The sequence below is a fragment of the Bubalus bubalis genome, chromosome 3 (assembly GCF_019923935.1).
Source record: "Bubalus bubalis isolate 160015118507 breed Murrah chromosome 3, NDDB_SH_1, whole genome shotgun sequence".
Taxonomy (NCBI): Eukaryota; Metazoa; Chordata; class Mammalia; order Artiodactyla; family Bovidae; genus Bubalus; species Bubalus bubalis.
The window spans coordinates 63,047,929-63,062,575 of record NC_059159.1 but is presented as its reverse complement, the minus strand read 5'-3'; the positions used below and the strand labels follow the sequence as shown (position 1 = coordinate 63,062,575).

General features: G+C 38.1%; 1 protein-coding gene across 5 annotated transcripts in view; it reads right to left on the bottom strand.

Annotated features, from left to right (window-relative positions):
* MFSD14B (major facilitator superfamily domain containing 14B) overlaps positions 1-14,647 on the bottom strand; it is a 117,031-nt gene that overhangs the window by 18,418 nt on the left and 83,966 nt on the right. For all 5 annotated transcript variants that reach the window (XM_025281292.3, XM_044939665.2, XM_006047540.4 and 2 more), the window contains 4 exons: positions 9,280-9,407; positions 6,907-7,021; positions 1,413-1,631; positions 418-531 (listed from right to left, as the gene is read on the bottom strand). In XM_025281292.3, coding sequence (XP_025137077.1) covers positions 418-531; positions 1,413-1,631; positions 6,907-7,021; positions 9,280-9,407 — 576 coding nt within the window. The remainder of the gene's footprint in view (positions 1-417; positions 532-1,412; positions 1,632-6,906; positions 7,022-9,279; positions 9,408-14,647) is intronic.

Here is a 14,647-nt window from a genome sequence, read left to right as displayed (position 1 = left end):
GTAATTCTCATAATTTTCAAGGAAATTTTTCCCACAGTAAACATTTTATTTTAAAAAATTATTGGACTAGAGGTCTCCTGACTACTAATTATATGTCAGCACCTACATTTACAACTAGAAGTAAGTCAACACATTTTTTCCTCTTACAACGCTGTGTGCTTAGCTGCTCAGTCATGTCCGACTCTTTGCGACTCCATGGACTGTAGTCCACCAGGCTCCTCTGTCCATGGGGATTCTCTATGCACAAATACTGGAGTGGGTTTCCAGGCCCTCCTCAGGGGATCTTCCCAACCCAGGAATTGAACCGAGGTCTCCTGAATAGTAGGTGGATTCTTACCAGCTGAGCTACCTGGGGTTTTTCCATGAAACACTTTAAGACAGATCCCAATCTCTGATTTTCTGGCATTCCTTACTCACCTGCCTGAGATAGAGAAAAAAACTTGAATACTGTCCAGCTTCAGGAAGGTATGAAAGAAAAACAGTGATGCAGATTAGCAAAATGGTAGAATCTTTTCCAACTTTCTTCAGTGACTAGAAATAAGCAGAAACAGAAACATAAAAAGCAAATAGATACTGATGTCACTGATATTCTGGGATATTAGCTTCACTGTTTTTTCATTTCTTAAGGTGGATAACAAAAGATGAATGGATTAAAAAAGGAAGTGAGCCTTAACATTAAATCTATTACCACCTCTCTAAGGACATTACTAGTCCTAATTTCAGAGGTATATATTTCAAATATTACAGTCTTTTCTCTTTTTTAAAAAAACATTTTTGCTCATCTTTGTTAACAATACTGGTTCACATACTGAAACAAACCCTGAACATACTATGAACAGACTCTGAAAAACTAAAAAAACCACACTGCTACAGAACCTTTTAATAAAATCTCATCTCTTTTCACTCATAATACAACTCCTTTAAAGCCACAAACATTACAGGGTTTTCATTACACATAAATTTATTCTTTAAAATGTTAATAATAAATTTGCCCACACAATTGGCAGAAAAATAAATGTGCTCCAGGCATGGGGTAAGTGACAAGATTCTCTGACTAGTAACAACTTTTTCAATACTATACCTTTGCCCAATAATCCTTACATCCTTTTCTACACAGGATGTCTGAATAGACCAAAAGGTGCATCAAAAGCGCATCTCTTGTCTCTCATGGTAACTACATACTTCAGTTCAGTCACTCAGTCATGTCCGACTCTTAAGAATTATCAATTTTATATATTCTTTGGTGTACCGTTCACCTCTGTCCCTTATTTTCAATTAAGTTTTTTCTATTTTTACTAGAGAAAAAAATAAACCAGCAAATGCTAGGATGCTTGAATCTGCAGAAATTCACTTTTATTTGCATGGTTTAGAAAGATATTCAGGAAAGTAAGTGTTTTCATGTTTTTATTTACCGCAAAAGGGTCTGCTTGTTTCCAAGAAATCCGGGCTCCCCAGGAGAGAGGTTTCATTTTCTCTGGCAAAGATTCTGGAACAGCCAATAAGATGAAGCAGATGTCTAGAAGAGCTACCACTGTGGCTACCAGCACAACAAGGCTGTCTCCATAACTGGCAGAAAGGTATGCTCCAATGGCTGGGCTGCTAACCAGACTGGCTGCAAAAGTGGCTGAGACCTATGGAGAAAGAACACTCTCACCCAGGGTTGTGTCTACAGCAGGTGCACACTTACACTCCTGTTTCCAATTAGGGTCCCACAGGTGCATATCTAAAACCATCCTTCTCTAACTGTAAAAATACAAAAGGACTATATTGCACACAACTTTTAAGAATGAAAAGTAATTTTCTTTTAAGAATTTGCTCACAAGTTATTAATTAATTTGAATAACTTTCTAATCCTTGTAGCTTTCTAGAAGTTACTCTAGAAAGCTACACGAATAAAAAAAATATTTATTTAGAAATAAAAATTGTAAAACCTTCCCCACAAATAAATGATACATATTTTAATCTGCTGTAATTAGGGAACAGGGATATAGAGAGAAAGGAACAAAAAGTTTTTGCAGGGTTGATAACAAAATCTACAAATTACTCAGAAACTAGGCTTGATTTCATCTTCCAAAACTGTGCACACTGTTTCACCATTTCATTAGCACTAACTGGGGGTGGAAATCCCTGGCAGTCTTAGAAAAAGCTATATAACAACAACAAAAAAAATCCAAAAAGATTTGTTGAGGGAGACCTCAAAAGCTTTTTAATTAGAGAAATCCTTGGGCTAGGAGTTTCTGTCATGCTGTCACCCCCAACGTCCTAATACCAAAGATCACTGAGTCAACTGATCACACTTACAACTTGCATCCATGTGAAGCTTCTTCACACTGCTTCCCTATAAGCATGTAGAAGGCTCTCTTTATTTTGAAATGTAGTCTGAATGTTCAGAAGCTTAAGTGGACAGCCTCCAAATTACAACCAGACTGAGTGTGAAAAGCACATTTATAAGCCGGTCATCTAAACTTCTAATGGGTTTTAATAGGAACTACAGAAATCATATGACTGAAATTATGACTCCTGGGTAACCAATGATATTCTTCCTTTATCCATAACCCCCAAGTGACTGTAAAAATACAATGTATTGGAAATCAGTATTATAACAAAATTATAAAAGCCAAAAGTTAAAAAATTTCTGGGGGAAAAAAAGGAAGTACATAGAATTCCAATTTGAGGAACAGGAATTCCCTGGTTCAATAATTATTGAGTATTTATACGTGCTAGAAAAATAAGAAAACAGAGCTCCTGCCCTTAATTACATAGCATTCCAAATGTAAAGAACTAAAGATCATGGAGCATACAAATATCTCATTATTTGTCAAAAGGACATTTTTAATTCTATCATTATAATTCTATTCTGTATCTGTAAGGTAGCTTGCAAGCTTTTTTTCCTTTTTCTTTTTTCAGGTTTGTCATCTCAACATCTAACACATAGAGTTAAATGTAAAGGTTAGTCATTGGCCAAACCCTGAGTCCTATGGTCCAGTCCAGGCAGACTTATGGCCTGGAGGGCATACTTCAGCAGGGAGCTCCTCTAACTAACTTCTCTCAACATACCTATGACCAGGCATTATTATAACTGGCATTTTACAGATGAAGAACTGAGCTAGAGATAGGGAAACTAAGTCATAATCACTTTGGTTCCAGAACTCTCTCTCTCTGAAATCCTTCCTTAAATACTATTGCTTAGCACAACAGCTTTGTGAGGGATTTTTCTGATGAAGGCAAAAAACAAAAATCTAATAAAACTGAAGAGGAATGAGTGTTTCCTGCAATGTTGAGAAAAGCTTCACAAGTGTTATAAATGAGGCTTCTGGCACCCCTCAACTCCGCTGACCACCCCTCAAAAGCCCACCTTGAACATCCTGCCTTCTTTGAAGCTTTCCTATCTGTTTCTCCCTCTGTCCTCCTCCACAGCACTCAGAGGATGTCCCTGTTTTAGGACATGACATGAGAAACATTCAGGGGAGATGGGGAGAAGGAAAGAAGGAGAAGCAAGTAGTAGCTAGAGGGCAAGTGGCTTGGAGAAGTTTTTAAACTACTGATGTCTAAAGTCAACAAACCAAAAATGACTGTTGTGTTTTGTGGAACAACAGTAACTGGCATATATGTCCATCACTGAGCCATACAATTATTCACTCAGTCAACACTGAATGACTGCTTACTGTCTTCCAGGAAGTGGAATTTAACAGAAAGAATAAGACTCAGGAGAGAAGTAACCTGAGTTTATGGCATTCAGTCCCTCTCCAACCATTCAACAATCCAGTCAGGTTACCTTTCTTCTTCCATCTTCTTACTATACACATTTCAAACAGAGGAGACTTGAAAGAAGAACAAAATGTACACTAAAGGGGAGCAAAATAAGCTACCCCAAGATGTGCCACTTGGGCATGTGGATTGTTTCAGTTCAGTTCAATTCAGTCGCTCAATCGTGTCCGACTCTTTGTGACCCCATGAATCGCAGTACACCAGGCCTCCCTGTCCATCACCAACTCCTGGAGTTCACCCAAACTCACGTCCATTGAGTCAGTGATGTCATCCAACCATCTCATCTTCTGTCGTCCCCTTCTCCTCCTGCCCCCAATCCCTCCTAGCATCAGAGTCTTTTCCAATGAGTCAACTCTTCGCATGAGGTGGCCAAAGTATTGGAGTTTCAGCTTTAGCATCATTCCTTCCAAAAAAATCCCAGGGCTGATCTCCTTCAGAATGGACTGGTTGGATCGCCTTGCAGTCCAAGGGACTCTCAAGAGTCTTTTCCAACACCACAGTTCAAAAGCATCAATTCTTCGGCACTCAGCCTTCTTCACAGTCCAACTCTAACATCCATACATGACCACAGGAAAAACCATAGCCTTGACTAGACGGACCTTTGCTGGCAAAGTAATGTCTCTGCTTTTGAATATGCTATCTAGGGTGGTCATAACTTTCTTTCCAAGGAGTAAGCGTCTTTTAATTTCATGGCTGCAGTCACCATCTGCAGTGATTTTGGAGCCCCAAAACAATAAAGTCTGACAGTGTTTCCACAGTTTCCCCATCTATTTCCCATGAAGTGATGGGACTGGATGCCATGATCTTTGTTTTCTGAATGTTGAGCTTTAAGCCAACTTTTTCACTCTCCTCTTTCACTTTCATCAAGAGGCTTTTGAGTTCCTCTTCACTTTCTGCCATAAGGGTGGTGTCATCTGCATATCTGAGGTTATTGATATTTCTTCTGGCAATCTTGATTCCAGCTTGTGTTTCTTCCAGTCCAGCATTTCTCATGATGTAGTCTGCATGTAAGTTAAATAAGCAGGGTGACAATATACAGCCTTGACGTACCCCTTTTCCTATTTGGAACAAGTCTGTTGTTCCATGTCCAGTTCTAACTGTTGCTTCCTGATCTGCAAACAGATTTCTCAAGAGGCAGGTCAGGTGGTCTGGTATTCCTATCTCTTTCAGAATTTTCCACAGTTTATTGTGATCCACACAGTCAAAGGCTTTGGCATAGTCAGTAAAGCAGAAATAGATGTTTTTCTGGAACTCTCTTGCTTTTTCCATGATCCAGCGGATGTTGGCAATTTGATCTCTGGTTCCTCTGCCTTTTCTAAAACCAGCTTCAACATCAGGAAGTTCACGGTTCACGTATTGCTGAAGCCTGGCTTGGAGAATTTTGAGCATTACTTTACTAGCATGTGAGATGAGTGCAATTGTGTGGTAGTTTGAGCACTCTTTGGCATTGCCTTTCTTTGGGACTGGAATGAAAACTGACCTTTTCCAGTCCTGTGGCCACTGCTGAGTTTTCAAGCAGAAGGCAATTATGACCCAGGAGACTCAGGCAAAGCTTTTTACCTTTCCCAGAATAGCCCACTGCAGTCCATAGGGTCTAAGAGTCAGACAGGACTGAGGGACTAAACTTAGCTGATAAAAACCTAAAAGAGCTTAGAAAGGAGGCCTATACCAAGAAATACTGGTAAATACTAAAGTTAACTTTTTACATTAGATACTAAATACTAAAGATAACCTTTTGTATTAGAAAGATATTAATAATACTATGATAAAGATACTAAGTACTAAAGATAACTTTTTATATTAGAAAGACTTACCTACATGTAATGGCAAACATTTGATTTGCTCTCCTCATCTTCCTGTGAATTATCTTCCTCCCCTTTGAAGTCCCAGACCCCTATAGTCTTTCTCCTTAGCTCAGGATGGTATATAAGCCTCATCCGCTGACAGTCCTTGAGCCTCTCACATCTTTGTAAGACTCCCACACATATGAAATTAAATTTGTTTTTCTCCTATTAATCTGTCTTTGGTTTTAGTTGCTAAGTCGTGTCTCACTCTTGCAACCCCATGGACTGTAGCCCACCAGGCTCCTCAGATTTCTCCAGGTAATAATACTGGAGTGGGTTGCCATTTTCTTCTCCAGGTTCTCTCCAACTTTATGTCAATTTAATTATTTTGCTCACTCTTCCCTTGTGGCTCAGCTGGTAAAGAATTCACCTGCAATGCGGGAGAACTGGGTTTGATCCCTGGGTTGGGAAGATCCCCTGGAGAAGGGAAAGGTTATCCCACTCCAGTACTCTGGCCTGGAGAATTCAATGGACTGTATAGTCCATGGTGTCGCAAAGAGTTGGACACAACTGAGTGACTTTCACTCCCTTAACTCAAAGAACCTAAAAGGGAAGAAGGGAAAACTTTCCCTGTTCATACCCACATACCCCAAGAGGTTCACACATTGAATACATGCCCACAAATGCTTACCTATCATTTTTCCCCCTTGAACCACTTAAGTATTTCTCAGAGTTGTGACATTCTGACCTAAATGGCTTCACACTGCCATCTTTTATAGGTCTTTCTTCTCCTACATAATCACAATGCCAGTATCTTGCCCAAGAAAATTAGAAGTGACTTTCTAATATTCAATTATCCCAAAAAGGTCTCCTATAACTTTTGTTATTGACTCAAAAATTATTTACTGAATGAATGTAGTCCTTTTTCTGTAGTACTACATTCCAAATAAGTGTCTTAGTTACATAACCTGCAATACAGTGACAATGAATTAACATAACTGAGGTTCAATCACCTCTCCAATTCTAATTAGGTGCACAGAGATCTATGATTGCAGCAACTGTTTACTGTTTATGGTTCCTTAAGAGATCAGCTAACAAGAAACAAATCAGACCACATTTAAAAAAACTTTGTGACAACTCACATATCCTGCCAATCTTTCAACACTAAAACCAAAGGATAAATCAGTAGCAATTTCTATCTTGCTATTTTTAGTTTCTCACAAGACTTTTTTATTTCAACTGTTTTGGATTTTCTTTACATAATTAACACTATTTTAATAAAAGCTCACTTTCTAGTAAATTTTTAGTAGAATGTTTATTATTTCTCTGGTTAAAAAACAATCTATTATCTTACCCATCCATAAGCAGTACTTCGCTCATGCTCCTGAGTGACATCGGCTACATAGGCAAATATCACAGAGAATGTGACTGAGAAGACACCAGATATGGAAATCATTGCAAAATACCACCTATAAAAAAATTATTTTAAGCATTCATGAGAGAAGTAGTGTATATACACTTTTATAATCAAACCAAAGATATCATGTAAAGGTTATAAACCAAAATATAAATTGTAAAAATACATGTATATTTAAAGATATAAAGGACAACTAATAAAATTATAATCAAGATGGAGAGGAAGTAGAAACATACCAATATTGTCATTGCTCAAGGGGTGTCAGTACATGCAGTTTAAAAAAATGAAAAAGTAGGAGTATGCAGTAAAGTTAGTTTTAATGATAGCCAGAACAGAAATGAAAACTTTCTAAATTTCTGAGTTTTAGCTGAGAAAAATACATATACACAAAAGCAGGAAGCATTTAAAAAATTAATATAAGACAAAAAATTTCTACCATATAAAATAGATGCCTAACAAAAATCTAGTTAAAATATTAGCCAACAGAATCTCATAAAACAAAAAGTAGTGTTTTAATTCTAGGATGTAATGATGTTTCAATATTAGAAATCTATTAATATAATTAATCATGTAATAGATTTAAGGAGAAAATTCAAATCATCTCCACTGATACTAATGGCATCAAAACTTGATATTCCCTTGATTTTAAAAAAGAAAATCTCTAAACAAAATAGGAACTAGTATTTTTCAACCCAAAAGCTAGTTTGATACTCAACGATAAAGCATAAAATTTCCTTCATATACATGAGGAAGATAGGTCCATAATCATCACTTTTATTTAACAATAATAAAAGATTTTTATTTTATGCATTAATCAATACAAGCAATAGAAGCAGCTACATGACAACTAGAAGAGAAGAGGTAAAATCATTTTAAGATTCTAAATAAAAAAACTGTAAGATATTGAGAGGACATTGAAAAAACAAAAACCTAATGCATCAGAAAAGCAGGACTTGTTCTTGAACAGAATCAATACCAAAAAATATTTTTAAAAAATCTATCTGGTAGGAACCAAAATGATTCCTTATAGGTACCCAACACATTTAGAACATGACAAATATTGACATAAAATTCCTATCAGATAACCAAATGAGAGTATTCACATTTAGTATCCCCCAAATCTATCAGTTGCATTTAAACCCTAAATGAACGAAACACAAAAGACCTTTCCACTCTAAACTGTGTTATTCACATAGGAATAGCATCTCAGCAACAGGAATTCTGACCAAAATATCATTCTTCGGGCTCCAGAAAAACTAAGTTACAGCTCAGGTACAAATTTCAACACATTTTTATTAACTAAATGACTTTGGTTATTACATGCTAATTATTCTCTTCCTATTTATCATGAAAAAATAAGATCAAATTAAAATTCACGTTATGATTTAGAATAGGCTGCTGGACATACTACAGTACACACTAAAGTGACTCCTGCCCCCTTTTAAAAAATTAATTTATTTTTGTCTGCACTGGGTCTTTGTTGCTGGATGCAGGCTTTTACAAGTTGTGGTGGGTGGGCTTCTCATTGCGGTGGCTTATTGTGGGGCACCAGCTCTATGGCACACAGGCTTCAATAGTTGTGGCACACTGGCCTACTTGCCCAGTGGCATGTGGAATCTTCCTGGGCCAGGGATTGAACTCGTGTCCCATGCATTGGCAGGCAGAATTCCAACTGGACCATCAGGAAAGTTGGACTCTTGACTTTTGATGTAAACTATGATCATGTCAGTGCCCTAGAACAGGGGTCTTCAACCCCCAGGCAGCAGACTGTGGCCTGTTAGGAAGCGGGCCACCCAGTGAGAGGTGAGCAAGAGAAGCTTCACCTGCTGTTCCCCATGGCTCCCCACTGCTTGCATTACAACCGGAAACACACAACCACTCCTCCTTGTCTATGAAAAAATTGTCTTCCATGAAACTGGTCCATGGTGCCAAAAACCTGGGGGATTGCTGCATAAACTGACAAAAACAACACATCTGCAAAGTCAAATGAGCCACAACTGAGTGAGTACAGAGACTGCCTGCCCACTCCTGGGACCCAATCATGTAACTTACCTCATGACAAAAACAACTGCCCTCAGAGACATCTTTTATTTCTATTTCTTCACCTAAGTAACTATCTTAGACTTAATTTCATGTCCTCATTTATAAAATGGGCATGATGGCAACTGCCTACTTGTTTTCAGTATTAGCAAAGAGTTCAAATGAAAATACAGGTACAATTGCTCTGCAAAGGTTGAAAAGTGCACTGTAGATGTATTGTCCATATGTGACCCCAAACAGACAGTCATGATGGAGGGCCTAGTCACTCACCATGGACTGATTCTCATCAGTGGAATTGGGAAGCAGGTGAAGAAGACAGTGCCAAGAAGAAAAGGCTTCCTTCCCCACACATCAGACAGTGCACCTATGAGTGGGGCACTCAAAAAAGAGAGCAGACCCTGGAGAAGAAAGCAGAAGCAAGGGTCAAATTTATAATGTGATTCCCCCAATTACTTATAATTTTCATTTTCTAAATGAATTTCTAAATGCTCTAATTCATTTTAGTGGCTCTGAAACAGAATAATTTGTAACATTAAATAAAACCTGTTTTTTTAAAAAAATTCTAACAAAATTTGTAAGCATGCTATTTGAGAGGGAAGAAAAGGATAAAAGCTTGTTTTCTGGGTGAAAATGGAAAAGTGAGGTGATATGAAATATATATACTCACAGCTGGCCCTTAATGTGAACACACACCAAAGGTATGGGAAGAAGCCAGACACTTAATTCATTTTATAAATACATACAGCATATCTATTACGTGTAAAGCTCTGAATTAAGTGGTGAAATGAAGACACTCAGATGAATACATACCTTCTGCTCTCAAAGGGCTTGTAAGCTAATAAGAATAAACAGGATGAATGTGCATATACTAAATGTCCATAAAAGAAGTAGATTCTATTTGTCTGATGAATTTAGGATAGAGATAATGAAAAGTTGCACAAGAGTTGAGGCTAAAGGGAGGCAAGAGCACCATCACACATAAGCAAAGAAAGTGAAAAAAAACCCTCACATTTATCACTTCCTCATTATTTGCTAGTCACTCTGCTGGCTGACCACTTCCATATCAATTTCTTTTTTGATGTCAGGGCCCTTGGTGGCCACAGGCCTGCCTCTCAGACTTTGTTGGTGCCACTGTCCTCCTTTAGATGCTCTGCCTATATGCATGGCCACCACCACCTACATTATGAATAGCTTTCCAACCTCTCTTCTGAGTTCTGTGTCTACAGTCAAATAGACTTTCCTACTTGGACATTTAACATGAACACTGTTCCCTATAAATCTGACCAAACACCCACACTTCCCATCTTGGCTAAGAAGCTGTCCAAAGCTTCCCCATCATTCCTTCACTCCCCAAGGTGATTTTCCAGACCATTCTCTTATAATGACTTCTCTCGGTCTATCCCCCGCTGTGATGCATTTCAACATTTCTTGCCTGGATTTAAATAAAATAATCTTCTAACTGTTCCCTGCCCTTGGTTCTACTTCCTTTCAATCTGTCTTCCACATAACCCCAAGAGAAACCTTGATGAGCTGCAGACTTCAGTTCTTTGATCCCTTGTTTAAAATCTCAACCGTGCAGAATTGAAATTCTTCAAGTGTCTGAACTCTGCTTTTAAATACTAAAACTGAGTGGTGGGAAACCAAGATAGATGAGATAAGAGTGGGGAGATGTTGATAAATAATGAAACTAGGTGATGAGTACATGGGTGTTTATTACCTTATTCTCTCCTTTTGTATATCTGAATTTTCATAGTACATTAAAAAAAAAAATCTTCAGCACAGCCTACAGATAGAGCCCTCCAAAATCTAGTATCTAGCATGCATCCTACGCTTTGGCTATATGCAATACTTCTTAGTTTTCTCAACATACTACATTCCTTTGTGCAAATGGGCATTTGCAAGGTCCTTGCTGTGCTTGTAGGCATTTTCCACACTTGGACCTGGTAAACTACTAGTCATTCTTTTCAACTCTGGGCCAGGAGTACCTCTTCCTCTATTTTCTTAGCTACTCAAATAGAATTAATCACACTGGTTTCTGAGGGGTACAAAACAAATAACTCCTGTCCCCACCCTGGCACATATCTCTTCTATTATAATACTCTATTACAATTACTTGTTATTTGTCTATCTTCTTTATTAGATTAGAAATTGAGATTAAGGTCAGAGGAATGATTTTCTTTCATCTCTGTACCCTTGGTAACTACCATACAGTCTGATGATAAAGGCTTGCAAAGAGGTTTGGTAAGCTGAAGAGAACTCTTATGAGGCAATCAACTCATGTTTGTAAGGCTAAAGAGAAAGAACAGGATTCTAATTCCCTATCAGCCACTAGTAAACCCAGAGACAATGGACCAGGAGACGGGTAAACTGAAGCAAGGGGAGGTAAGACTAAGACTAAGTGGAGGGGAGGTAAGCTTAGGAGAAAAGCATTGGACTCCTCTGAAATAAAATATTAATCTATGCCTATCCTTGGAGGAAAAGCTATGACAAAACTAGACAGCATATTAAAAAGCAGAGACATTACTTTGCCAACAAAGGTCCTTACAGTCAAAGCTATGGTTTTTCCAGTAGTCATGTATGGATGTGAGAGTTGGACTATAAAGAAGGCTGAGTGCTGACGAACTGATGCTTTTGAACCGTGGTGTTGGAGAAGACTCTTGAGAGTCCCTTGGACTGCAAGGAGATCAAACCAATCAATCCTAAAGGAAATCAATCCTGAATATTCAATGGAGGAACTGATGCTGAAGCTGAAGCTCCAATACTTTGGTCACCTGATGGGAAGAGCTGACTCATTAGAAAAGACCCTGATGCTGGGAAAGATTGAAGGTGGGAGGAGAAGGGGATGGCAGAGGACTAGACAGTTGGATGATACCACTGACTCAATGTGCCGGGAGCCAGCGTGAGGAACTCCGCCCGTGGCAAAGGTCATGAGGAAGGAGGCTCAGCATACGCAAAGGCGGGATCGAGCCTCAGGAGTCCCCCTGGAAATTCTCGAGCATCTACCCCCAAACTAGAGTCTGCCTACTTTCTGCTTTGTGCTTTCACCTACACCTCTGACTTTACGGGAGGGTGGGGGGCGGGGGTGGGGGCGGCTGTCCCCCACTACCTCTCTCTGAAAAAAGAGTTAACTTATAGCTCCAGTTAATAAAATTCCTGGGTGTGACAGCGTTTCAACCTACAAACTCCTTTGGAAATCCTCTAGCCTGCCTGAATAGGTTTTTCCAGCCACATGTGATTGTTCAGAGCCTCCCAACTGTGAGAGGCAGGAGATGCTCTAAACTGTCTAAACACAGATTCCTTTGAGTAGTTAAAAGATTGATTAGAAATTGTATTGGTGAAGGGTTTTTCACTTGTTGGGCCAATGTTTTCTGCTAAGTCTCCATACCCCTTACCTACTGTGTCCTTGGCAGTGTATTGATTAATATAATTGGTGTAAGTAGTAGCTTTAATGTTTGTAACCTTGGCCCCTTGAGTTAATTCTTTTTTGTTGTAGCTCACCACACCTTTGCCCTATAGGAATGAACTTTAATGCTTTTGGAGGGTGGCGCCTGACTTATCACCTTTAGAAAAAAATAAGTTTTCTGAAGAAAGGGTCTTAAAATGTTAACAGGCCTCCAGGCCAGAAGATGATGTAAATCACCTGAACTTTTGCATATGATAAGTTTGAAAGCCTGGCTTCGATTAGGATCAGGAACTGCTGTCCTTGCATGACTCCCACCCCTTCCCCCATTATCCTCTATGCACAACTTAAGGTATAAAAACTACTTTGGAAAATAAAGTGCGGGCCTTGTTCACCAAAACTTGGTCTCCCCATGTCGCTCGCTCTCTCAAATTCTGGCTGAGTCTCCATCTGGAGCGTGGAACCCGCCATTCTTACTAATTATGCCTGGGCTTCTAAGATCCGACCGGGGAGGCCTCAGTGTCTCCTCTCCTTCGGGAGAACGGAAGGACGCCTGCGGCCTACGTAAATGGTGCAAACTTCTTGTCTTGAAGTTTTATTGGTCTCCTTTGTAAACCAAGCTACTCAGCCTCTTTTCTCCACTGAATTTTCCTACTGAGCTATCCTCATTCTATTACTCTTTATATCTTTGATAAATATTTAAATAAATAGGTTGCCGATGCTGTCTCTCCTTCGAATACCCTGGATCAGCTGGGGCTGGACCCCGGCATCTTTATACAAATATTCCATTGGTCTTATTTCTCTGGAGAACTCTAACACAACTTATTGCTAGTCATATAAGAATGTCTGCCATATATTTCAATTTCATAAAGATCAAAATTGCTAGTGAAAAAATTTTTGAGTAGGACTTTGAAGACCTGAGACATATGATTAAGTATGAGTTTTTCCCTTTATAACTGTTAAGATGAACAGGTACTAAATTAATAATCATTAAAATGAGAGGATTAACATAAAATAAATTTCATTATTGAAAAATTAAGAATTGAACCATCTTTACTAGAAAAATAAAGAACCTGCAGGCACTTCATAAAAGTAGCCAGCAAATAATGTAAAAATACCTAACTTCACTTGTAATCAAAGAAATACAATTAAAATTACAGTGAGACATCATTCTCAAGCTATCAAATTGGTAAAGATCTGAAAAGTAATACTTGTATTAGAGCATGGTGAAACAGATATACATACTGCTGATGGGTGTGTGAAACGGCACAATTGCTCTAGGAGATAATGTGGTACTATATATTCAAGATTTCTTAAAATGCTCACACTTTTCTACTCACTAGTTATAATTTTACAACTCTATTTCTAAGGAAACAATAAAAATATATAAAGATTTATTTTAAAAATTTACTCAGAATTATCTTCAATAGTGTGCAATTAGAAAGCACTTATACAGGGAAATGGATAAATAAATTATTCATACAATGGAGTATCATATAACCATTGCAGACAATACACGTAGTTTTTACTTTGCATGGTAGTATAGAACTGAAAGAAATGACTGCAAGCTGAAACCATGAAGTTATTTTAATCAATGGGAAAAACTGATTTATTCTTTGACTTTCAGAAATTTTTGTCAGAACATGGAAAACTCTTTTACTATCACTTATAAATGTCTAGTGAAATGAAAGAAATAGAAAAACTAGTATTTATTTAGTGCACTGTAATTTAAAGCATTAATAATTAAAATGTTCTTTGTAAAAAAAAACATTAAGAGTCATAAGACTTGTGCTTGTCTTTTTTCAAAGTCTTATATGATGCACATATCTTCTATGAACTGGAAAACTGTCATATGCCTTTCTAGGTTTGGATCAGATTCCAACATATCACTGGATCAAAGAGGCAACACAACACAAGTTTTGCTTTACACGCATGAACTAAGAAATGCACAGTGACCAGGTCACCAACACTTTGAAATGTCACAACAGGTTATGATGTGCATCTGTTATTGACATAGTGTTTTTTGGACTGAGGAGTTAGCCATTATTTATATTTTATGCAACTACTCACAGTTAATACACATGGTAGTGGAAATCCGAATTGTGTGTTGGGAGACTCATGCTATTCAACTGAACTGTGGCAACTGAAATTTGTGTGTACTACAACATGCAAAGAGAGGGCTGCTTGTACTTCATGTAGTTTTAATGTCATGGGGAAATTAGTAAGGTATAATTAACA